Raw genomic sequence first — 27,699 nt, forward strand, 5'->3', positions numbered from 1 at the left:
GTATATGTACATTATGCATATGCATTGTGCACATTAACAATATCTAGGGTTCTCATTTTTTAAACAAACATTGAACTGGTACATTTTTGTTAGAATCTTCAGATTTATTTGAGCTTTTACTTCCCTTTCTTCTCTCATTAAATAAAGATATTGTATATATATACATTATATATTTCTGGTGTGCACAGAAGGATATATGAAACAATGTATACTTACCTGTTAATGGTAGTTATACCCTTAGCAATGGCTAGAGGGTAGGGTCTTTATATTACTTCCCCTTTTATTTTATACATTACTCTTGTTTAAGTTGCAGTGAGCATCTGTTGTTTTTTAAGCATTTTTCTTTACACTTTGTTATTTAAAATACAGATTAAAATATTATTACTGTTCTCACTTCAGCAGCACATATACTAAAATTGGAATGATACAGAGAAGATTAACATGGTCCCTGTACAAGGATGACAGGCAAACTCATGAAGCGTTCCATATTTTTGGCCATGTAACTAGCTTTGGCCAATGGGATGCTAGTGGATATGATGTGAGCAGAGGATATGATGTGTGTGCTTGTCTGATTGGGCTGGTCCTCTTGTACTTCTACCAGCACCATGGCAAGAGCATACCTGGGGTAGCCACTGTTCCTCAAGCTTTGGTCCTATGATGTGACACATGGAACAAACACCCCAGTTGTTCTACAGATATGTTACCAAGAAATAAATGTTTATTATTGAGTGCTAAAAATATATATATTATTACTGTATTATTACTATAATGTGTCAAATAAGCAGTTGGGCAGGATATAAAGATTCTTATAATACAAGTGTTTCTTAAAGTGTATTTCAAAAATTCTCCATTAGACCTGGCTTTGGATTTCTGGACCTTTGTGCCTGTATTGTGCTGAAAGGCTTTACAGGTGTATCCGGAGCAATAAGCCAGTCACCATCATCTCAGTCATAAGTCATCCCTCAGATGTCATGGAAATCCGAATGGTCAAAGAAAATTTTAAAGCAAGACCTGGCCAGGTAAGTCAGTGTCCAGAAACTTTTAAAATATCCTTTATCTTTACATATTTTTTGAAAATTAGCATCATTAGACAATTTGAATTTCTTTTTTGGTCATTTAAAAATTGTTTGTTGCTTTTTAGTATATTATTCTACATTGTCCCAGTGTGTCTGCGTTGGAAAACCATCCATTTACTCTCACAATGGTAAGTAACTTGTGTTTTGATTTTTTAACTTTTAGAATGAAATATGTCTTTTTCTTTATGTGTGTGTATACTCCACCTCATTCTACAAATCATTCAAACCTGTCACAATATCCTTAATGTTTAAGTAAGCCATCAGTCTACAAAGAAATATAATTATTCAGAAACTTTTAAACTATTTATTATTTTCCACAACTTTAAACTTCAGGAAATAGTATTTTTAATTTATTAAACCTTGTTGATTCAAAATGCAGAAAATTTCCTGAATATTCGGACTCTTCCTTTTATGAAGTATGCACCAGAATATAATATGTGCATGATTTTCTTTAGAGAGATTAAAATTATAGAAAAAGAAAGTACTCTGGGTTGAGGTAGAAGCATAAGAAAATGTTTAGAAAAGAAAAAGCCCAGTATAATTGGCACCCAGGTTGTGTATGGAGAAAGGAAAGGAAAATAAGATCAGAAAAATAAAATGGAATAATAATGAGGGGAAATCTAGCTAAATAACGGCATTATCAAATATTGTTAGCCCATTGTTTAACGTTATTTTTTTCCATTATACAAATGGCATGAGCCCATTATAAAAAAGTAAACAATTCACACGCATGTAAGATCACATTATAACTTTTCCTCATTTCCCCAGTCCCCAGTCCTTTTCTTGAGTTTGACCTATAGTCTTCCAGATATTTTTCTATATACTTTGGCATATATGTGTCTGGCATTTATTTGCTGGATCCTTTGTTTTATCATTTTCTCTTTTTACACAACAATATGTCATGGACAACTTTGCATGTTACTGTATTTGTATATGCCTCGTTCTTTTTGATCACTGTATAATATTTCACAGTAGGAATGTACTGTAATTTATTTAATATTCCCCATTGATGATAGAAGTTAAGATTTTATTCGGTTTCTAACAAAGGTAACTGAGACAGGGACCACATGTTTAAAATATATGCTAAGATATGCAAATAAAATTGAACAAATTATGGGGGAGAGACCAGAAAAATAACTGGTGTCAAAGTGCTAAGGTTTAGGGATGAGACTGTGCTGGGATTGGAACCGCTGTTAAATTTGATGTATTAGTCAAGTTGAAAACTTGGAAACCTTGGCCAAGTTACTTCATCTTTTTGTACATTCATTTCTCAGTGTAATATTGTGATAAAAGCAACAGCTATCCACACATTTATGAGTTTAAATGAACTACTACAAATAAAGTATGAAGAACACAGCCTGGAATGTGAAGTGTCAGGTACATGTCAATACATGTTAGCAAGTATTATGATTTTTATTTTCAGTGTGAACTTGCCCCTTGAGAACATGTACTTGTGAAGATGGTTAGGACAGAAAATTTTGTATTTAAAGGATAAAACAAGCAGAAAGGAAGTGCCAAATGGTTAGAGAAAAAACAGAATTTATTTATCCAATAGCAATTCTTTAAAAAGAAAGAGAATTTTTTGCTTCATTTGCTCCAACTTTTGCATTCCGTTTGTGTATAGCAAATTTATTTATCTATTTATTTATTTTTAATTTGTCTTCCAGTTTTATTGAGATATGGCTGACATATACCACTGTAAAAGTTTAAGGTATGCAGCATAATGATTTAGCTTACATACATCATGAAGTGATTAGCACAATAAGTGTAGTGAACATTCATCATCTCATATAGATTCAAAATTAAAGAAGTAGAAAATAAATATATTTTCCTTGTGATGAGAACTCTTAGGATTTACTCTGTTAACAGTTTTCATATGTATCACACCGCAGTGTTAATTATATTTATCATGTTGTATATTATATCCTTAGTACATATTTATCTTATAAATGAAAGTTTGTACCTTTTGACGGCCTTCATCCAGTTCCCCCTCCCCACACCCCACCCACCTTCCCCTGGTAACCATAAATCTTATCTCTTTTTCTTTGAATTTGTTTGTGTCTTTATTTACTTTTGAAGTATAATTGACCTACAGCAGTATGTTAGTTCTTGTTACCCAACATAGTGATTCAATATTTCTATGTGTTTCTAAACGATCACCATGATAAGTCCAGTTGCCATCTGTCATCATACTAAGATATGACATAGTTATTGACTGTATTTCCTAGATTATTAATTATTGAGGAAATGTAGTTTGGTATCTAGTAAAATAATGAGCAACATTCCATTTTATCAAGAAAGATGGCAACATTGGCCTACCTTGGAGACAGGTATAGTATAGTAGTTTATAGTCGTTATAGTAGTTTACAGTAGTTTACAGTAGTTATAGTATATATATATACTATATATAGTATAGTATAGTATATATGTATACTATACATACTGTAGTATATAGTATAGTATATACTACATATATATGTAGTATATAGTATAGTATATATGTATACTATATATATATAGTATACATATAGTAGTATATATATAGTAGTTATAGTAGTTTCTCCAATAGTGATGATAGACACCCTTTCAGCTGGTGCTGTGTGGGCTGCAGGTGACAGTGAAAAGGGAAATGTGTCACCATGAGTAACAGTGGAAACTTAGTTGCCCTCATGAGATATAAAACCAACAGGGACCTCGGAGTCCTTAGGTCATCAGGGGCCAAGTAGCCATGTCACACCCTTCACTCCTGTAGCATATGCACACCCTACAGGGTGGCTGAATAAGATTGCCCACATTCTATTAGGACAGCAGGAAGCTTGGGGAGTAAATCTGATCAACAAACATTCAAGTGTGATGTTTCAGCTCAGTCAAGAAGCCATTTTCATGTGATTGAATCCACTACAGTCAGAAGCACAGTGCTTTAGTTCTGATAGTTGTAAGACATGTTTCTACTTCTCTGCATCCCTACATCCTGTAGGCATAAAGTTGGGAACATAAAAAGAAGGGGGAGAATGAAAAAGGGAGAAATACACAAGTAAATTTGTCTTGATAGAGTAGTTTAGGAAGTTTGGCCCAATCTTGGGGGTCATATGAAATTTACTTCAGAAATTAACCTTTCTTTGTGTTTGAACTTTTTTCCAGGTTTATTGAGGTATAATTGAAAAATGAAAATTGTATATATTTAAGGTGTACAACATGAGACTATATTTTGAAAATCGTTTCTTCATCATAGCATTAAGTAGAGTATATGGAATAAGAAAATAAGGCAGTTGCTGAATGTCAACTACAGAGAAGAGAGGGATTTTTTATAAAAATGTTTTTCAACATACACAAAAGTAGAGAGAATAGTATAATGAACTCCCACATTCCCATCACCCAGCTTCAACAACAAAAAAAAGAAGATTGTTTACTTTTTAGTATATATTCTGTCACTGAAAACTTTTATGTTCTCTTGAAACAGAAAATCCAGGAACTTTCCACCTGTGTTACACACTGAGTAGATGCTTCTAGATCTAGTCTCTTTCAGCTGGCCTAGAACTTTTTTACAGGGCAAAGGAGAAATAAAATAAAGTGTTGTGTAGAATCTGAAGGGCTTTAAGCAAATGCTTTATGTGGCCTGGTCTGCTTCCTGAAAGCTGATTGGGGAAGAACTGTGATAACCCTGAGCTGGCTTGAGGCACAGATGGGAGGAAAAGAAAAGAGGAGAAAGGAATGTAGGGAACAGACAGAAGAGCAGCAACTGGAAATAGGAGAGAGAGCTAAGAAAGGGAGAACAAATTACATGTGAGGTAAAAGGTAGTAAATATTCACACAAATGACAGGAACTTTAGAATTCAGTCCCAACTCTGTCACTTATTAGTTCTGTCTGTGAGTGGATCTCTGCTCTCATCAACTCCCAAATAGTAGTATTTGGATATGAATCAAAAGAAAAGGTAGGGATAGTAGTCTAAAGATAAAACAAGCTAAAATGATATAAGAATTTTCTCAGGTACTTTATATTTTGTTGTGTGAATGAAAGACTACTTACATTTCCCCCCCTCCACCCCATGGAATCCTAAGGTGTAAGAATAGGAATAACAATACATTATTCTTGGAGAAAGAATATTGGTTTAATGACTACTTTGAGAAATAGGATGTACTTGGCTGGGTGGGGAGACGGAAGAGCTTCTCCTCACCTCAGTGAAGCGCTGTTAGGTATACAGTCCTCCTGAGTCTCCTTATTTATGAGCAGTTTCCTACAGCAAAGGACCATCACCCTGACTCTAAAGGAGGTCTGGTAAGTCCTCAGAACAAGGGCTCTGTGTCCAGTACAGGCTTGTTTCAGAAGATTCAGGGTTAGAGTATGTTGGATGGAGACAAAGAGGTTGGATGCCTGGGATTCTGTATCCGTCATAGTTTTTCTTCTTTCTTACTTTCTTCAATTAAGAAAAGATATTTCCTTTTTCCTTCTGCTTCTTCTAGGCCAGTCTTCAGTTCTCTTCAAGGAACATGGTTCTCTGAAAATTGTCTAAGAAAAACAAGAAAGAAAAGACCTAAAATAGTTTGGAAAATAGTGCTTAGTGTATATCACTTTTAAAAATTCATAGTTTCTCTTACCATATTAATGGTTTTAAGACGTTCTTTAATAAATAATCCCATTAAATTTTATTCACCCATTTATTTAACCCTTTTCTACTTTCTCACTTTTAGATCTTTGTCTAAAGAGACTAATCTCTTTGCCCTAGAAACCAACCACAACTTCTTTCACTTATTCACTCTCCAAATACCATACATTCTCTTGACCTTTTCCTTTTAGAAGACCCGGTATATTCTCTTCAGCAATTAGTGCCCTTAAATTACCTGTTTAATACCTGTCTTCCTCCTAGACTATAAGCTCCAGGAACCCTTTCAAAGTTACGTTCATAGCACAGCATCTGGTACACGGAGTAACGCAATATATATCTGTTGAAAGAGTGAAAAATGCTTAATATATAATTAGTGTTTGGGACTTACCTTGAGAAATACTTCATAGATGGATTGTCTTTTCCTCCCATCTCTCACTTGGAAGGTGAAGCCAGAGAAAAGGAAAAGCTAGAGGATTTAAGGAGAAAGAGGAAATGCTTATGGCTGATGTGGCTCTCAGTCAAAGAGCAGGCTTCCAGTCAGGTTCTGAGTCTAATCTTTAAGGTCATGATGACTATTTCTCTTTAGCTGATAAGAGGAATGGGAAATGTACTTATGGCGGAGGTAGTTTGGGTAGAACCACCAAAGACAAAGGGAAACAATTTACTGAGAACATCTGGTTAGAGACAGCAGGTCAATTTTTCACCTCCGCTGCCCCATTCTCAGGGCTAACAATGGAAAATTACTTGCTCCTAATTTCTGTTGCTTATTTGACAAATGTTATCAATATATCTTAGGTCTGCCTAGCAACCTGCAGGTCAAAATGGATATTGACTTTGCAAGTTTAGGTTTTGTATTCACGTTTATCCTTATTTTAAACATCATTTTTTGTATGTTTTGATCATGCCGTATTAAACCTCAAATAAAGTTTTAATTGTTTTAGAAAGAATTATATCTCATAGATATTTTAAATTGCAACAATAGTTGGCTTCCAAAAGAAATTTTAAGGCAGAGGAAGATTCTTTTCACCAGACCATCTGTGTACCTTGTACTTTGTGTAGGCTTAGGAAATGGTTTATAGCCCTCCCACATTTGGGGGGATTGCTAGCTGTCTCACTCATACCATGCCCCAAGGGAGTCTTTGTTTTTGTAAGAGGGAAAAGAGGTGAACGGTACTGCTGCCTGGAAATGAATTTGTAAAGCAAAAATATTTCTAAGCTAAATTTTACATTATGCTATTATGTTAATTTACTGTCTTTTCCTGCCATTTCCTTGTTTTTGTCCAGTTACTTCTGTTTGACACTTACATGTAAAATACATGCTTTTCAAGCATTTTCACTGGATAGTTTTAAGGGTTCCTTTGAAATAAAACAAAGCAAAACAAAGTGACTTCCCATATGCCAATTCCCACTAAAATTGTATACACACCCCATCTTTGTCAAGGATAATAGTACCTACTAACTAATTAAATGCCTAAACAAACTTTGAAAATATTATATTATTTAGTTCTACCATATTTCTGTGAGATGTGTATTGTTAACTCTCTATGATGCAGAAAATAATGTGACTCAGAAATATTAGATAACACACAACTTATTAGAGGCACAGGTGAGATAGAAACACAGACTGCCTGGCTGAAAGGTGTATTGTCAGCTATTCTGCCCTGTCTCTCTCATGCCTCACCACCTAGCCATGTTCAGGGCATTCATATTTCTAAAACGCCTATTGCTCTTAGACATACTTGTTGGAGTCAACAAAAAAGAATTACCATTTAAAAGAGAAATTTACTGAAACTATAAAAATGTATTTTCAAGAGAAATATGAAGTTGAAAGTTTTATATTGCCCACACTACTAAGCTCTTCAAATATTGTGGGGAGTTGAAAGCCAAATTCCTCTGCTAGAAAAGTCTAATATTTACTTTAATATATTGTGTCAGTATAAGGAAAAATCAGGTCTATAAAATATACATTGATCCCAGATTCAGTAGCTTGAATTTCACCTCATTTTTTAAATGGAGATGAAGCTTTTACAACTGAAAATAACAAAAAAAGTTGGTGCAAAGATAACGTACAGAAGCACTATAATATTTTTCATAATTTCAGTCAAAGTAAGGCTAAGTTTTGACTACTGATTTAATTAGGAACTCAAAGGTTGGACTTTTCATTGCTTAAAGGGCTTCAACATTTCTTATACTTCACATTGACTTTGCTACACATGGAAGCCATGCTAATTTGGTGGGTGTTCCCAGAAAGTTGTGATTGTTTTCTGCAGTAGCACTTGCATTCTCTCGGGGTGTAACCAGCAGGAACGTTTGCTGACAAGGGTTGTTGGAGAACAGAGGGCACTGTACAGTATTAGACCATAGACTTTGGAATCCTGGACAGCTGGGATTGGAGACCTGAATACCCCACTTATTAGTACTGTGACCTTGGACAAGATAATTAACACACTTACCTTTGGTTTACTTCTTTATAAAACATGGATAATAATAGTAACTTCTCTATGAAGCTTTGAATATGAATTAAAAAGATATAATCAAGTGCTAAGCATGGTGCTTGGCACACAGTAGGTTCTCAGTCAGTTAGAAGTTGTTTTTGTTGTTGTTCTTCTCACTCCAATCCCACAATTTAAAAAAAAAATTTTTATCGGAGTATAGTTGATTTACAATGTTGTGTTAGTCTCAGGTGTACAGCAAAGAGAATCAGTTACACATATACATATATCTACTTTTTTTTAAGATTCTTTTCCCATATAGGCCATTACAGAGTACTGAGTAGAGTTCCCTGTGCTATACAGTAGGTCCTTATTAGTTATCTATTTTATATATAGTAGTGTGTATATGTCAATCCCAATCTCCCAATTTATCCCTCCCCCCGCTTCTCCCCTGGTAACCACAAGTGTGTTTTCTACGTCTGTGACTCTACTTCTGTTTTGTAACTAAGTTCATTTGTACCTTTTTCTTAGATTCCACATGTAAGCATTGTCGTATGATATTTTTATTTCCAATAATAAGTGCACAATCAAAACAGGATTAAACTGATTTTTTTTTTTTTTTTTTGCTTCCTTCTCCAGCATGAAATAACTGACTAAGCTCTGGCCATAGACGGGTTTAGAAACAGTCATTTGGGGGACTGATGATTTGCCTCTTGTGGTTTACTAGCCCATGGGATGAAGGATGTTTCAGGTTGGTTTTCCAGGGAAACAGACTGGGAGTAGAGATTTGCGTGCCAGAGGTTTGTTGGTTAGTGTGCTCAGATCAACACCTGGTAAGGAGTGAGGGAGACTAAGGAGGCAAGGCAGAAGTTGAACTGTGATATAGTCTCCACAGAGGCCTCAGCAGCTCACACAGGAGATCTGCAGGTAAAATGATAGTTCAGAGTTGTCCTGTCTTGAAGTCAGGAGGACAAATCTTTGTACTCCCAAATTACAGCCATTGGGTTTGACGCTTAGACATGGATGGGGAAACGTTTGTCTGTGGATGGTAATTCCTGAGGAGGGTCTCAGAAGTAGCTCTCAGCAGGCAGCACTTTCAGCAGCTGGGAGATTGGGGAAATGAGTGTTTTAATACTGAAAATTGGGAAAAGGGAGAAGGGAAGAAGCCTGAACAGTGCACCACTGTTTCCACTACACACAACACTTAGATAGATGTATTTAAATTTATATATTTATATACATTTATATACCTATAAATATATAAAAGGTGTATTAAAATATAGCTTTTGTGAGATAATTCTATTTTTAAAACTTAAACTTGAGACACATATAAATTCTAATAGTTTATCTAAAGTTATTGAACTTTAAAAATTTGTAGTCCAAACAGCAGATTTACTTGTTTCTTTGTTGTGAGGGAAGGAGGTATCTAAAACATAAATTGTTTAAAGGATCAAAAAAACCAAAATAACACAATTGATGACAAAGTTGGAACCAAAATTCAAGTTTTCTGATTCTTTTCCTTCTTTAAACCTTTATTGACTTAAAACCTGGGTATATTTTTCTTTTCTTTTTTTTTTTCTTTCTTTTTTTTTTTTTTTGACTATGTAGTTGATCTCTTAAAGTGTTTTCTAGCTGTGCTCTGTAATTACCAAACTTTGGATTTTCTGCCAAAACAAATGTATTAAGGTATGCTCTCATCTAATTTGATGTGTAAATCAGAGATGATTTTAAAAAGCCAAACTTAAGAAAGCATGAAACCTACTGCTTACTACAGAATGTAACATCTCTTTGTATTTAACTGAGGTAGGTATTATTTATGTATATTAATATTTTTCATGGATTCTCAAGTAAAGAATGCAGAATCTGCTTTTGTATAGTAGTAATTGATTGAAGTTAGCATATATATCTCTGTATCCTTTCATTATTATTTTTATTCAGAAACACACATGGGCTTTCCTGACATCTGTATTCTAAGTTGTATGATTCATTATTTTTAAACTCGGATAACCTGATTTCACATATTTTTCCATGAGTCACAGGAAAGTCTAGTTGTTAGTTTGTTACTGTCTGTACTTTTGCATAGCATGCCTGCACTTGCCATCATTTTTCTGATTTTTGTTTTTCATCTCTCAACCAGTCACTTTGGGAATAGTCCTTCCAGTTTTCAATGAAAACCAGACAAGAATAGCCATGGATTTCTCAAGACTGGCAAACTATTTTTGTTATTATTTGTTTAATTCCATGGGTTTAAATATAACCAGGAAGTCTGCATCAGTTGTTTTGATCTTGGGTCTTAATCTCATCTATTTAACTCTTAAAAATTACTTTTCTCTAGGGTTTCACAAATCTTTTGCTTGGACAATTTAGAAACCCAGCTGGGATGGATGATACATTAGCAAGGCAACAATGTTTCTTAACCATAGAGCAGGCACAGTGGTGGAAATTGCTCCAGGAGGTCACTAATGTTCAGGAAACTTAACAGGGCATCTGAATTCTCTGAAAATTAGACATTATCTAACTGCTCTAGTTTGACTTTTTTCCAGGGGAAAACAAAATATTCCTTTGGTGCCTAATGTGATCCTGCATGATAAATATGAACTTAAATAGGTCAATGTATTCAGAGCAAACCTGTTGTTTAATATTAAACTTGGTTTATTCAATTGGTATTTTTGGATGCCTCCTTTTACCTAGACACCAAAGAGAAGATGATCAATAAAAGCTCCTTTCTTGACTTAACATCTCCTTTCTGCTACTGCCCCATTTCTCAGTTCTTCCTTTCCTCTTATTCTCTGTTAAATCCACCAACTTTGCCCATACCACTCTACTTAAACATTTCCGAGGTGAACAGTGACCACGTTATTGCTAGGTCCAAGGGTCATTTCGCAGTCCTCAGTTGGACGGACCTCTCATCTCCATTTGGCACAGCTGATCACTTGCTTTATCAACACCCTGCTTTCATTTTGCTTCCAGAACATCCGCTCACCTAGTTTGTCTCCTAGGTTGCTGGGTACTTTTACTCGGTCTTTCTTTTTTTGCTATTCCTTGTCATTCCATGACCTCTAAATATCAGAACACTCCAGTGTCCTTTCCTTGAACTACTCTTCCTCTCCAGCTAAATTCATTTCTCTGGTGATCTTTCCTATTGATGTATCTGTATGCTATCATCTCCCAAATTTATATATCTGGCCCAGGCCCCATCTCTGAAATTCAGGATCCTGGATCCAATCGTCTACCAGGAACTTCCACTTGGATGTCTAATAGACATCTTATATTAATATGTCTAAAATTGAACTAAACTTTGGCCTTCCAACCTATTCCACCCACCGTCTTCTCCCACTTCAGTTAATGCCAACTCAATTGTCCATGTTCCTCGGGCTGAAAACCTGAACATCATTCTTGACTTTTATCAGTTTTTAAAAATATAGGCAAAAATCCATCCACAAATTTTCTTAGCTCTACCTTCAAAATATGTCCACCATTTCCACTGTTGCCAATCTGGTCCAATCTACTACCATTGGATAGCCTTCTGACTGTTCTGCATCTGTCTGCCCTTACTCAGCTACCATTTTTTTTTAACATCTTTATTGGAGTATAATTGCTTTACAGTGGTGTGTTAGTTTCTGCTTTATAACAAAGTGAATCAGTTATACATATATATATGTTCCCATATCTCTTTCCTCTTGCGTCTCCCTCCCTCCCACCCTCCCACCCTCCCTATCCCACCCCTCTAGGTGGTCACAAAGCACCGAGCTGATCTCCCTGTTTAGCTACCATTTAATCTTAACAAGCTGCCAAGGTGATTATTTTGAAATGAAAATCAGATTATGTCATTTTTCTGTTAAAAAAACAGGCAGTTGTCACCTTGAGCTATACTTGATATCTGTTGACTTGTATCTGTGTGAGTGTGTGTGGGGGGGAGGGGTGTGAGTGGAGAAGGGAAGTCAGAGATCAGAGTGTCTGGAATAGACTAAGGAAAAGGAAGGATGGTAGGAAATAATGTCAGAGAAGTCATGAGGAGTCAGATTATGTAGGGTTTATATGACACTGCAAGGGCTTTGGTTTTTACTTTGAGTGAGGAAGGAGCCATTGGATGGCTCTGGGTAGAGGAAGGACATGACCTGGCTTAGGTTTTAACAGGAGCACTCTGGATGCTATGTTAAGGTTAGATGAAGGGCAGAGCAGAGAGACCAGTTAGGAGGCCATTGTGGTCATCCACCTGGGGTATGATGCTGCTTGGACCAGGATGGTGACAGTGAAGCTGGTGAGAAATATCAGGTTCTTAATATATTTGAAAGAGTTAGCAGGATTTCTTGATAGACTGGGTATGGAATGGGAGGGAAATACAAGAGTTAAGGTTTTTATTTTATTTTATCTTTATTTATTTATTTATTTGTTTATTTGTTTGTTTTGTTTTTTGGTCTGAGCAACTGGAGCTGCATTATCTAAGATAGGGCGGGCCCTCCCTATCAAATTCTCATCTACAAAAACTCTCATTCTGATGAGAATTTGTAGAGCTCAGTTTGGGATATGTAAATGTGATATGGCACTTAGTCTACTTTTATCAAATATTTCCTGAGCAAATGAATGACATCTCAGCCCTACTTTCCACTGTACAGGTTATTCCTGTATCTTGAGCCCTTTGTCCCACCTTTACTTGTCCTACTTGTGTTTGGATTTGTTGGAGCATAGCTGCCTGGCTTGTGCTTGGGGTGAGGTAATTTGGGAGTCAAGTTATCCCATATACAGACATGAACACTTTTCTTCCCTTTTTTAAAATTATAAGTCCAACCTTAGCTTTCTTCTATTGTCTGTGAGGTCTCTGAGACCTAAGTTTTCCCAATGAGGTGTGAGAAAGATGGGCTTGCTTCTCGAGGTGATCCCCTTTTTGAAGGTTGTGCGATTTCAGCTTTGGAATTTTTTTCAGTCAGTTCCCTAAACCACCATGTCACCCACATTTCGTCTTTCAAAATGTGTTGACACCTCTCTATTGTTGTTATCATTCCCTGTGTCACCTTTGATATTGTCGTGTGTATTTTTATATTCATAAATTGTTATTTCAGTGTTTTGTTTTTTTTCTTTTGAGGGAGCTGAGATAGATGCACATATTCCATTGAAGTTAGCAAAAATGTCACTTACATACTTTTCCAGGATCTTTCTGTTTAATATTTAGCATTTTTTTCATGAAACTATACAAGTAAACACTAACTTTTTCCTTCAAGTAAACCAGTAAATATTGAAATGTTATATCTGTCAAAATGTTTAGAGTCACGATGTTGCACTAATTGTGATGGATTTTGCGCTCCTGGCTCATTATCTCCTCTCTTACTTTTAGAACAATCCTCATTGTGAAGTTACATGAGCTCCTAGTATAGTCTGTGAAACTTTTAATACTCAATACATGTTTGTTGAATGTTTGACTAAATTGTAGAAGAATTGCCCATTGTTGAAGTCCTTATTCATTCTCAGGTTAATTCTCCAATATTTTATTAACTGATATTTGAATGCATACCCAATAAGGGTAAGATGCTATGGAATATATGATAATGATTTAGAAATAGTTCCCGATCTCAAGACACTTATAGTGTATTAATACTGGAAAAATTACACAAAATTAAAGAGGTAAACTGTAATAAAGGGCATAAAAGTCAAGTAATTTGGAATTTCAGAGAAGAGAGGGATTTTTGTAGCATGGGAAATCAAGATTTCTTCATGAAAGTGGTAGCATTTGAGATGGGCCTTAAAGAATTACCAGTGTCCAATATGAGAAATGGGAATGAAGTCATTCTAAATGAGTATACTAGTAAGTGGGAAAATGAAGAGACAAGAAAATATATTAGTTGATCCATGTTGGCTTAGCTGGATCAAAGAGGAAAAATGGGATATAAAATTGGAAAGAATTTGGAACAAATGTTGTTGGTCAGAGACCATAGGAAAGGAAGAATGTGCATGTTTTCCCATAACAGGATACAAAAGGTTAATCAATAGGAGATTGCTGTGATCAGACGTTTTCTTTGGTAACATTATTTGAAAGGACTTGAAAATTGATTGAATGCTGGCAGGAAGAGAAATACCTGGTATTACTCTGAGATTTGAACCTCTGTTCTGGTGGGATGTAGGTTCCATGTCCAGACCTAGGGGAATTAGAAGGAGAAGATAATTTGGGAAAGAAGATAACAGCAATTTTAGATATATTACATTTACAGCGAATTTCAAGTAGAAATTATCTAGCAGACATAGAAAATGTGAAACTAGAGCTTTGGAAAAGAGGGTTAAAAATAAAGACCTGACAATAATGATTAAAGAACATCATATTCTGTGATCATTTTCTCTGGTTTAAGAAATTTGTTACATTGAAAATTTAATATTTAACATAGTAACATCCATTTTGGAGTTATTTTTATTTATTGTTGCAAAGCTCGTGATTTAAAATAAACACATTGTGGCTTTTAAATTCATTTTCCATGTTGAATAAATTCTTGTGCAGTGAAATCATTTTTACATTTTGTTCTCAAATGTAAGATGATTATGTAATATCTGTTTATATTTTTGTGGGACTGTTATAAAATCATTAGTCATTTGAGCACATTAAAAACCCAATGCCATTTTGAACAAATAATTTGAAAGAAAAGGTTGTTTTTCTCCAGGATATCAAAGTACGCATTCCTCCAGGTCTCTTGCAAATTCTGTCATTTTATTTTCTTCTCCTTAAACTAGGTGTGAGTATTCTGCTACTTATATTAAGGTCAATATCAGCCAAACTCCATTCTCTTCATCTAGGAAACTTAAGTGAGACTAAAGTAAGACTCAGGAATGTTTTAATGTTTATATTTTAAATTAAACTTTTAAAGTATGTAAAATTATAAACATTAAAAAGCTTAATAATAAATTTTAAAAATAGATGTGTATGAAATGAGTTATTTTCTCTGTCTTCAATTTTACTTCCCAGAAATTAATATTCTTAACAATGTATCATATAGTCTCATCAATGTATTTCTGTGTATAGAGGAAAAACACTAATATCTGTTTTATGTTATTTTATTATTTATTTATTTATTTATGGCTGCTTTGAGTCTTCATTGCTGCACATGGGCTTTCTCTAGTTGCGGAGAGTGGAGGCTACTCTTCATTGTGGTGTGTAGGCTTCTCATTGCGGTGGCTTCTCTTGTTGCAGAGCACAAGCTCTAGGCGCATGGACTTCAGTAGTTGTGGCTCTCAGGTTCTAGAGCACAGGCTCAGTAGTTGTGGTGCACAGGCTTAGTTGCTCTGCAGCATGTGGGATCTTCCCGGACCAGGGTACAAACCCGTGTCCCCTGCATTGGCAGGTGGATTCTTAACCACTGTGCCACCAGGGAAGTCCCCTAATATCTGTTTTAATTTTTTTTTAAATTTTTTTTAATTAATTTATTTATTTATTTTTGCTGTGTTGGGTCTTCGTTTCTGTGCTAGGGCTTTCTCTAGGTGTGGCAAGCGGGGGCCACTCTTCATCGCAGTGCGCGGGCCTCTCACTATCGCGGCCTCTCCTGTTGTGGAGCACAGGCTCCAGACGCGCAGGCTCAGCTGTTGTGGCTCACAGGCCTAGTCGCTCCGCGGCATGCGGGATCCTCCCAGCCCAGGGCTCGAACCCGTGTCCCCTGCATTAGCAGGCAGACTCTCAACCACTGCGCCACCAGGGAAGCCCTGTTTTAATTTTAATAATGTGAACTTTACTACATGTCCTACAACATATTTTAACTGAAAATTTGTCACTAGCATATTTATTTTTAATGTTCTAAGAGAAACAAGATAGCCAAAGATATGAATACTTTATTATTTCTTCCCTTTGAGAAGTTTTCTAAACACTTTTAAAAAGATAGTGAAACAACATTAAGGAATCACTACACTATGCTTTAGACAACATTAATGAATCTGAACATTATTTGTGCAAATGTACTAAAATGTGATTCTAAGATTTTCAGTCATTGTTTCAAACCACACATGCTGAAGTCATTCTGTGTGCTATTCTGTGCAGGCCCCCTTCAAATCTGGGGTGATATGATTGGGCAAATACTCTGTTAAAATATGTCTTTTTAATTCCTAGCTAGTTTGAGGAAGTATCAGTAATTTATAAAGGCATCATTCCCAAGAGTTTGAGAGGAACAATATTGTGTTCTACCTGTTCACAACCAGATCAGCCTTAAAAGCTATCCTGATACATTTGGCCAACACTTAGAAGAAGGAAGTTTATAGGCCCCTACAAGGCCTGAGGGAATGTTAAACATATGTAATTATCTTTTACAATGTCTGCACTGAAAGAATAGAACAGAGATATGAATATTTGTCAAAATGTACATTTTCCTTTAGAATACATTATAAGATTAAATCAAGCCAGATGCGCACTCAGGCATACAAAGACTAACTTTGTTGCTCCCTGTTATATCTTCTTGGCTTAGATCTTCTTTTCATAACCTAGGATTTAGTTCACAATAAGGGAAACATCAAGAGACATGGGAACAATCAGGTTGGTAGCTTGGAACTCTGTTGGGATTCTTGCTTTCTGGCAGCTACAGCTTTTACAGCATAGAGGCTCTGGCCAGCGTTAAGTATTGATAGTATGAAGTAAAAGTGGTGGTGGGTTTTTACAGATCACATCATGTTATTTGGAGATTTACTAATGACAAAACATTGCTCTTGGAGTTATTAAAAACTAGAATGTAAATTAAATAATTAAACGTTAGATTGAGAATTATAAATGAAGTAATATTTTAATAGTATAAATAATATTTAAGTAATATGATTTTTATATTCTTTTCATTTATTTCAATATTTTAAACTACAGTTAGTAGTAATAATCCTATTAGAAACACTGATTGTAGAATAATGGTTTGGAAATTCCTTGTTACAATAAATCTCAACCCTGAACATGTGCTTTTTAGTTTGTTTATGATTTGTCATGAAGAAATGATTAATATCTAACTTTTTATTTAGTGTTTTCACTGACCTCCAAGCTACTTATCTTCTTTGATGAGTTGTTTACATATCTCCATGGTGTCTTCACCTCCTTTATTTCTTTTCCTTAGAGCATCCCTATGTGACCTACGTTAATTAGTCAACATAGTGAGCTTGAGGATCTTCAACTTACTTCATGTAACCCATTCTCTGTCACAAGGCCCTCAGAGCCACTGGCATATTCTTTCATCTGTGCTTCAACTTCAGCCCATGTTTCCCCTTAATTCATATTGTTGTACATTGATTCCACGAATTTTCAACAAATCCTTTTCTTCCGTCTAGTCCATTTGACTTCTCATGCAATCCTTAGCCATTTTCCGTATCTTTGCTTTAGTGGAGACAGTGGCCTGCCATAGTTACGAACTGTGTAGGCAGACAAACCCAGACCCAAACTCTGTCTTGGGCAAGTTGATTTTTTTTTCCTTTTTAAATTTATTTTATTTTATTTTATTGGAGTATAGTTGATTTAAAATGTTATGTTAGTTTCTGCTGTATAGCAAAGTGAATCAGTTATATATATATCTACTCTTTAAAATTCTTTTCCCATAAAGTTGTTACAAGTTGATTTTAAGTCTTAGTTACTTAATTTCCTTAACTATAAAAAACAACTCACCAGGGTTATTGTGAGCTTTTAGAAATGAGGCACTTAACCCTGCCCTTGGTACATGATATTCAATGAACACTGGCTAGTCACATGCAGATGATCCCTTACCCATAACCCTTATGCTAGATGTATTTTTGGAATTCAGAATTTTGAGGGTTGTAAAAGGTATGCATAATTAATATATTACCTAAGATCTCTAGTAGGATATGAGGCAACATTCTTAAACAAATGGGTATTTCTGTAGGAAAATAGTTCTGTATGAACTTTTATACAGAAGTATTAACCTCTCATCATTACCTTCCCATCAATTCAGGTCTGATAGTGCCACCAAATGTTTTATGAAAAAACTCATTTTTGAAAATTTCTGAATTTTAGAATTGTGGAAAGCGTTTGGGATTCTGTAAAATAAAGGGAGATACTGCATTTTCTTATTGTGAACTAAAAATTATTCTCTCATTTTTACTATGTGGCTGTTTCCTATATTTGCTAAACGTGGGACCACAGGTACTTTTTTTTCTTACCTCCAGTACCACAGCTCACTCCCCTCCTCAAGTACCCTTGCCACTTTACTCCAGATTTCTTCTGAGAATTATGAGAGGGAATGAAATAAAACTCTTTCAGTAGGAGTTTCTTCATTGGACACAGAAAATTCAGGTCACATTGATAATTACTTTTTTCATTTCCCTGGAATTTGTTAGGATGTGAATCGTATAAGAATATCTGCAAAGAAGAAGACACTAAAATCATTAGTCTTCATTTCTTCCTTCATGGTTAAAAGCTGTGTCCTCTTAAATATTTTAACTCAAAATATATTTAAGCAAGATTTATGGTTAGATGTAATATACTAGCCGTTTTAGACTATGTGTATTTTTTGTTTTATATAATACATATGGGTTTTTCGAGAAACGTATAATATCTTATTGACTGGTTGGCATTGCTTTTTTTCTCCCACTAATGAGGATATGTATAGATTTTTTTTAGTCCATTCCTTTCTATTTCTTATTGATTTTGGAGATTTGCTATGATAATAAAAGTAGTAATTGAATCATACTCTGGTACTACATAATTATTATACAGAATTGATTCCAGTATTTATTTATTTTTTTAGTGTCCTACTGAAACCAAAGCAACATTTGGGGTCCACCTTAAAATAGTAGGAGACTGGACAGGTATGTAGAACACAGAGTTTTAAAATATACGCTTTGAAAATAATGGGTCATACAATAATTTTGATGTCTAAGTAGTGGAATGACCAACAGGTATAGAAATGTGTATGTGTCCTCAAGCTGTTGTTTTGTTTTCCTTCTTCGCTTGTACAGTTTTTACATTCATGTGTTTGTTTTTTTCTTCTGTAAGATGCATTTTTGGAATTGGAATACCTTGGATATCAGTAATTGTTAATAGTATGTTGTTCATGTGATAGTAAACCATAGATTTCTACCTGCTTGTCAGATGTACTGGAAATGGTGGGAACACTGAAATGTCTTTTAGAAAACATCATTTTAAAATTAGTGGTTGGTTTTACTTTCAAAATAATCGACACCTGGGATTGAGATCACACAAATCTTCCAGTTCTTGCATGACTGTCTGCATGGTATTATCTATATATATAGCAACTCTACAACATCTTTTGAATAGTGGTCATTTATAGTAGCAGGTCTGTTGGTGATGTTTTACTCTTATATTGATAAAAAATTTTTTTATTATCTGAAAGGTGCATTGTATTAAGAGTTCTGAGTAAATAAACATTACTCATTCTTATATTCCCTTTGCCCAACAGAGTGACTGACAAGTGAGTGTTCCGTAAACCTTAGCTTGTTGGCTGGTTGTTTATTTTGGCTATTCAAAGGAAAGGATGCAAATGTAACTAAAAATAATTTTTAATTGAATGCTAAACTAGGAGTTGGTTTGTGAAAACTATACAGAATCAGAAAAAGGCATATTCAGTGTAATCTCGGGCAATAAGAGAAGCTTCACAGAGAAGATAAAATTTAAGCTGAATATTGAAAATCAGACAGATGAAGAAAGAAGAAGGTCATTTAAGTGAAATCCACAGCACTGTCAAAAATCAAGGAAGGTAATGATTAAACCTTATTGGAGAAGTGTGAGTCAGTCAGCCTAGCAGAAGCAAAGATATTGTTCTGGGGAGTAGTATGGAAAAACCATTTAGGGTCAGCATGGTAAAGATCTTGAATGCCTTGACAAGGTGTTAGAACAAATTAGAGACGTTAGGGAATCTTTTAAGGATTTGGAGCATCATAATGTAAATGGTATTGATAACTTGCTAGTTGATTAGGTTAGGATCAAGAGAAGACATTGGTACTGGAAGGCAGAGGAGAAGGAGTCAGTAAAGGAGTGAGGATGGAAACTGAGGACTAGAAGAAATATATTTGCAAATGCAGCTTAAGAAGTTAGTATTGGAAAGGGGGGACTAATTATTGTAAAAATTAGGAAAGGACAAGATGTTATGTAACAGGGAAGAGATATTTTAGAAAGGACAGTTGAAAGAGCTTATATTATACAGTTAAATAATAATAGTGTGTATAAAATCCTTTGTCTCTAGAAAGAGCAGTCAGCTTGGAAATGGAGATGAGAAGAAAATGGGGAAAATATGCAACATAGGATTTCATGGGCAAACAAAGAAACGAATCCAAATATCTCTGAGCAGTGATGATCTATTTGGAATCATGAAAAATCAGGCTTAAATTCATATTATTCATTTCATAGCTTTCGAAAGAGATCATTGTAGTCCATTGTTAGAAGAATACTGATGTAGTATAGAAATAGTAATTCTCATAAGCCCAGAACTAGTTCATACAATAAAAATTGTTTTGCACTGTTTGGCAAATAAAGAATGAGCTGAAATTCTTCTCTGGTAAGGATCCCAATATAGTAAGAATTAACTTCAATAATGAATGGTAATTGATAGAATTCTATATCTGAAGGGTAACAAGCATAATGAAGTCATAATTTAATTCATCAGGGTAAGCAGAAAGTTCATCAGGGCTTATTATTTTATTTTTATTTTTTAAACATCTTTATTGGAGTATAATTGCTCTACAATGGTGTGTTAGTTTCTGCTTTATAACAAAGTTAAGCAGTCATACATATACATATATCCCCATATCCCCTCCCTCTGTTGTCTCCCTCCCACCCTCCCTATCCCACCCCTCGGTGGTCACAAAGCACCCAGCTGATCTCCCTCTGCTATGTGGCTGCTTCATACTAGCTATCTATTTTACATTTGGTAGTATATATGTGTCCATGCCACTCTCTCACTTCGTCCCAGCTTACACTTCCCCCTCTCCATGTCCTCAAGTACATTCTCTATGTCTGTGTCTTTATTCCTGTCCTACCCCTGGGTTCTTCATAACCATTTTTATTTTTTTTTAGATTCCATATATATGTGTTAACATATGGTATTTGTTTTTCTCTTTCTGACTTACTTCACTCTGTATGACAGACTCTAGGTCCATCCACCTCACTACAAATAACTCAATTTTGTGTGTTTTTATGGCTGAGTAATATTCTATTGTATATATGTGCCACATCTTCTTTATCCATTCATCTGTCAATGGACAGATGTCTGGGCTATTGTAAACAGAGCTGCAATGACCATTGTGGTACATGACTCTTTTTGAATTATGGTTTTCTCAGGGTATATGCCCAGTAGTGGGACTGCTGGGTCATATGGTAGTTCCATTTTTAGTTTTCTAAGGACCCTCCATACTGTTCTGCATAGTGGCTGTATCAATCTACATTCCCACCAACTGTGCAAGAGGATTCCCTTTTCTCCACACCCTCTCCAGCATTTATTGTTTGTAGATTTTTTGATGATGGCCATTCTGACCGGTGTGAGATGATATCTCATTGTAGTTTTGATTTGCTTTTCTCTAATCATTAGTGATGTTGAGCACCCTTTCATGTGTTTGTTGGCCATCTGTATATCTTCTTTGGAGAAATGTCTATTTAGGTCTTCTGCCCATTTTTGGATTGGGTTGTTTGATTTCTTGATATTTAGCTGCATGAGCTGCCTGTAAATTTTGCAGATTAATCCTTTGGCAGTTGCTTCACTTGCAAATATTTTCTCCAATTCTGACGGTAGTATTTTCGTCTTGTTTAGGGTTTCCTTGGCTGTGCAAAAGCTTTTAAGTTTCATTAGGTCCCATTTGTTTATTTTTGTTTCTATTTGCATTTCTCTAAGAGGTGGGTCAAAAGGATCTTGCAGTGATGTATGTCATAGAGTGTTCTGCCTATGTTTTCCTCTAAGAATTTTATAGCATCTGGCCTTGCATTTAGGTCTTTAATCCATTTTGAGTTTATTTTTGTGTATGGTGTTAGGGAGTATTCTAATTTCATTCTTTTACATGTAGCTCTCCAGTTTTCCCAGCACCACTTATTGAAGAGGCTGTCTTTTCTCCATTGTATATCCTTCCCTCCTTTGTCATAGATTAGTTGACCATATGTGCGTGGGTTTATCTCTGGGCTTTCTATCCTGTTCCATTGATCTATATTTCTGTTTTTGTTCCAGTACTATACTTGCTTGATTACTGTAGTTTTGTAGTATAGTCTGAAGTCCGGGAGCCTGATTCCTCCAGCTCCGTTTTCTTTCTCAAGATTGCTTTGGCTATTTGGGGTCTTTTGTTTTTCCAAACAAATTGTGAAAATTTTCCTAGTTCTGTGAAAAATGCCATTGGTAGTTTGATAGGGATTGCATTGAATCTGTAGATTGCTATGGGTAGTATAGTCATTTTCACAATATTGATTCTTCCAGTCCAAGAATGGCATATCTCTCCATCTGTTTGTATCATCTTTAATTTCTTTCATCAGTGTCTTATAGTTTTCTGCATACAGGTCTTCTGTCTCCTTAGGTAGGTTTATTCCTAGGTATTTTATTTTTTTTGTTGCAGTGGTAAGTGGGAGTGTTTCCTTAATTTCTCTTTCAGGTTTTTCATCCTTAGTGTATAGGAATGCAAGAGATTTCTGTGCATTAATTTTGTATCCTGCTATTTTACCAAATTCATTGATTAGCTCTAGTAGTTTTCTGGTAGCATCTTTAGGATTCTCTCTGTATAGTATCATGTCATCTGCAAATAGTCACAGCTTTACTTCTTTGCCAATTTGTATTCCTTTTATTTCTTTTTCTTCTCTGACTGCTGTGGCTAAAACTTCCAAAACTATGTTGAATAATAGTGGTGAGAGTGGACAACCTTGCCTTATTCCTGATCTTAGAGGAAATGGTTTCAGTTTTTCACCTTTGAGCACAATGTTGGCTGTGGGTTTGTCATATATGGCCTTTATTATGTTGAAGTAAGTTCCCTCTATGCCTACTTTCTGGCAGGTTTTTATCATAAATGGGTGTTGAATTTTGTCAAAAGCTTTTTCTGCATCTATTCAGGTGATCATATTGTTTTTATCCTTCAGTTTGTTAATATGGTGTATCACATTGATTTATTTGCATATATTGAGGAATCCTTGCATTCTGGGATAAACCCCACTTGATCATGGTGTATGATCCTTTTAATGTGCTGTTGGATTCTGTTTGCTAGTATTTTGTTGAGGATTTTTGCATCTATGTTCATCAATGATATTGGCCTGTAATTTTCTTTCTTTGTGACCTCTTTGGTTTTGATATCAGGGTGATGGTGGCCTTGTAGAATGAGTTTGGGAGTGTTCCTCCCTCTGGTATATTTTGGAAGAGTTTGAGAAGGATAGGTGTTAGCTCTTCTCTAAATGTTTGATAGGATTCACCTGTGAAGCCATCTGGTCCTGCACTTTCGTTTGTTGGAAGATTTTTAATCAATTTCAGTGCTTGTGATTGGTCTGTTTATATTTCCTATTTCTTTCTGGTTCAGTCTTGGTTGGTTGTGCTTTTTTAAGAATGTGTCCATTTCTTCCAGGTTGTCCATTTTATTGGCATATAGTTGCTTGTAGTAATCTCTCATGATCCTTTGTATTTCTGTGGTGTCAATTGTTACTGGTCCTTTTTCATTTCTAATTCTATTGATTTGAGTCTTCTCCCTTTTCTTCTTGATGAGTCTGGCTAATGGTTTATCAATTTTGTTTATCTTCTCAAGAACCAGCTTTTAGTTTTACTGATCTTTACTATTGTTTCTTTCATTTCTTTTTCATTTATTTCTGATCTAATCTTTATGATTTCTTTCCTTCTGCTAACTTTGGGGTTTTTTTGTTCTTCTTTCTCTAATTGCTTTAGGTGTAATGTATGGTCGTTTATTTGAGATGTTTCTTGTTTCTTGAGGTGGGATTGTATTGCTATAGATTTCCCTCTTAGAAATGCTTTTGCTGCATCCCATAGGTTTGGGTTGTCATGTTTTCATTGTCATTTGTTTCTAGGTATTTTTTGATTTCCTCTTTGATTTCTTCAGCGATCTCTTGGTTATTTAGTAGTGCATTGTTTAGCTTCCATATGTTTGAATTTTTTACAGATTCTTTCTTGTAATTGATATCTAGTCTTATAGCGTAGTGGTTGGAAAAGATACTTGATACAATTTCAATTTTCTTAAATTTACCAAGGCTTGATTTGTGACCCCAGATATGGTCTATCCTCGAGAATGTTCCATGAGCACTTGAGAAGAAAGTGTATTTTGTTGTTTTTGGATGGAATGTCCTATAAATATCAATTAAATCCATCTTGTTTAATGTATCATTTAAAGCTTGTGTTTCCTTATTTATTTTCATTTTGGATGATCTTATATTGGTGAAAGTGGTGCGTTAAAGTCCCCTACTATGATTGTGTTACTGAAGATTTCCCCTTTTATGGCTGTTAGCATTTTCCTTATGTATTGAGGTGCTCCTATATTGGGTGCATAAATATTTATAATTGTTATATCTTCTTCTTGATTTGAGCCCTTGATCATTATGTAGTGTCCTTCTTTGTCTCTTGTAATAGTCTTTATTTTAAGGTCTATTTTGTCTGATATGAATATTGCTACTCCAGCTTTCTTTTGATTTTCATTTGCATGGAATATCTTTTTCCATCCCCTCACTTTCAGTCTGTATGTGTCCCTAGGCCTGAAGTGGGTATCTTGTAGGCAGCATATATACAAGTCTTGTTTTTGTATCCATTCAGCCAGTCTATTCATTTTGGTTGGAGCATTTAATCCATTTACATTTAAGGTAGTTATTGATATGTATGTTCCTATTCCCATTTTCTTAATTGTTTTGGGTTTGTCATTGTCAGCCTTTTCCTTCTCTTGTGTTTCCCATCTAGAAAAGTTCCTTTAGCATTTGTTGTAAAGCTGGTTTGTTGGTGCTGAATTCTCTTAGCTTTTGCTTGTCTGTAAAGTTTTTAATTTCTCTGTCAAATCTGAATGTGATTCTTGCTGGGTAGAGGAATCTTGGTTGTAGTTTCTTCCCTTTCATCACTTTAAATATGTCATGCCACTCCCTTCTGGCTTGCAGAGTTTCTGCTGAAAGATCAGCTGTTAATCTTATGAGGATTCACTTGTATGTTATTTTTTGTTTTTCCCTTGCTGCTTTTAATATTTTTTCTTTGTATTTAATTTTTGATAGTTTGGTTATTATGTGTCATGGTGTGTTTCTCCTTGGATTTATACTGTATAGGACTCTCTGTCCTTCCTGGACTTGATTGACTATTTCCTTTCCCATATTAGGGAAGTTTTCAATTATAATCTCTTCAAATATTTTCTCAGTCCCTTTCTTTTTCTCTTCTTCTTCTGGGACCCCTGTAATTCGAATGTTGTTTCATTTAATGTTTTCCCAAAGGTCTCTTAGACTATCATCAATTCTTTTCATTCTTTTTTCTTTATTCTGCTCTGCAGTAGTTATTTCCACTATTTTATCTTCCAGGTCCCTTATCAGTTCTTCTGCCTCAGTTATTCTGCTACTGGTTCCTTCTAGAGAATTTTTAATTTCATTTATTGTGTTGTTCATCATTTTATGTTTGCTCTTAATTCTTCTAGGCCCTTGTTAAACGTTTCTTGTATTTTCTCCATTCTATTTCTAAGATTTTGGATCATCTTTACTATCATTACTCTAAATTCTTTCTCAAGTAGACTGCCTATTTCCTCTTCATTTGTTTGGTCTGGTGGGTTTTTACCTTACTCCTTCATCTGCTGTGTGTCTCTGTCTTCTCATTTTGCTTAAAGGGTGTCTGTGACCTTATTTTGATTTTAGGCAGCCTCTCTGCTAATAGGTGGGGTTGTGTTCCTGTCTTGCTAATTGTTTGGCATAGGGTGTCCAGCAGTGTAGCTTGCTGGTCGTTGACTGGAGCTGGGTCTTAGCGTTGAGATGGAGATCTGTGGGAGATCTTTCGCCATTTGATATTACATGGAGCCAGAAGGTCTCTGGTGGACCAATGTCCTGAACTCGGCTCTCCCACCTCAGAAGCACAGGCCTGACACCCAGCCGGAGCACCAAGACCCTGTCAGCCACCCGGCTCAGAAGAAAACAGAGAAAAAAAAGAAAGAAAGAAGAATAAAATAAAATAAAATAAAAAGTTATTAAAATTAAAAATTAAAAATTATTAAAAATAAAATTTAAAAATTAATAAAATATTAAGTAAGAAAGAAGAGAGCAACCAAACCAAAAAACAAATCCACCAATGATAAAAAGCACTAAGATCTGTACTAAAAAAAAAAAAAAGGGACAAACAGAACACTAGGTAAAATGGTAAAAGCATAGATATATGACAAACTCACACAAAGAAGCATACACATACACAAGATCTATAATCCTCTCAATGCAGACCACTAGCGTTCTCAGCCACACATGCACTTATAAATGTTAGTCACTGGCTTCACCTACACACTTGTCTGAAGTTTGTGCGACATGGACATCTTCTTAGTAATCTTCCAATTACTGGCACTTTTCAAGTACACTGAAGAAGATAAAACATGTGGCAGGTGAAGTAATGGTCCCCCAAAGACATGGACATCCATATCCCTGGCATTGCCTGGCTGCTGCGCAGCTATGGGGACCCGGAGCTCCATCATGGCTTATTACTAGCTATTGTTACTGAGTTTCTTCATAAAGTTATTTTCTATTGTCAGTGGCTCATTAAAATAAATGATTATCTTTTTATCTCATCTTTTATTTCAACCTTCTCTATTAGGAACACTTAATAGTTTTAATTTTGTCCTCTTTTTTAATATACAGTGTCACTGAGGGAGAAAAAAGATCATTCTCTTCAGAGAGTTCAGTTCCAGTTGGATGCTTTTCCATTAATAGACTTTCTTGGTTGTTGACTTTAAATATTTGTTGATTTGTAAAAAAATGTCAGGCATTCATGCAGAGAACCACTAAATAGTTCTGCCACTATCTGGCATTTTATTTCAAAAGACGTTTTATCTGTCTTAAAAAAATGGAATTATAATTATGAAAGGAAAATTGGGAATATCATTGCTGAAATCAAGGATTATTGGGTTTTTATTCTAAAAGAATTACTTATTAAGTATTACTCAGTATTAAGAGTAATAAGTATAGAAAACACCAAAGAGATGCTTAAGAGGTTGAGTATCAAAGGTTTACTTCTCTAAACTGACTGACAGATATTTTACATTGACTATTTCTTCCTTGAAATATGTTCTTCCTGGGCACCTCTAAAAAATAGGTTTAATACCACCTCATGGGTCTAATGTAAAACTAATCAGCTACACCGAGCTGTAGGGTACCCAAGAAGCAAATGAAGCAGCCAAAAGAAGAGACCTGTAGTGACCTGAAATATACTTGTTGTTGTTGTTGTTGTTGTTTCTATGACTAGCAAATTATAATGGTCATATTTTTGGAAGATAACATCTAAACTATGTGTAATTTTGGGTAATAATCAAATATTTATTAAGCACTTACTCTATGCCAGACATTGCACTAGTCTCTGGAGATACGGCGCTGACCAATGCTGTGTTCTAACCAGTAGAGACTTCCAAGAAACAAAAAAGCAAATCAATACATAGTGTGTTAGATAGTGATGAGTGCTATGAAGAAAAATAAAGAAAGGTAAGGGAGTAAGAATGATGAAG

The 27,699-nt window shown here is 35.1% G+C and overlaps 1 protein-coding gene across 5 annotated transcripts in view; it reads left to right on the forward strand.

Moving 5' to 3' along the window:
* Nucleotides 1–27,699, forward strand: part of NOX4 (NADPH oxidase 4) — a 141,676-nt gene that overhangs the window by 59,739 nt on the left and 54,238 nt on the right. For all 5 annotated transcript variants that reach the window (XM_082628469.1, XM_082628468.1, XM_082628470.1 and 2 more), the window contains 3 exons: nucleotides 855–1,019; nucleotides 1,142–1,204; nucleotides 18,810–18,870. In XM_082628469.1, coding sequence (XP_082484595.1) covers nucleotides 855–1,019; nucleotides 1,142–1,204; nucleotides 18,810–18,870 — 289 coding nt within the window. The remainder of the gene's footprint in view (nucleotides 1–854; nucleotides 1,020–1,141; nucleotides 1,205–18,809; nucleotides 18,871–27,699) is intronic.

This window comes from Mesoplodon mirus, assembly GCF_964341445.2.
Source record: "Mesoplodon mirus genome assembly, chromosome: 7".
Lineage (NCBI taxonomy): Eukaryota > Metazoa > Chordata > Mammalia > Artiodactyla > Ziphiidae > Mesoplodon > Mesoplodon mirus.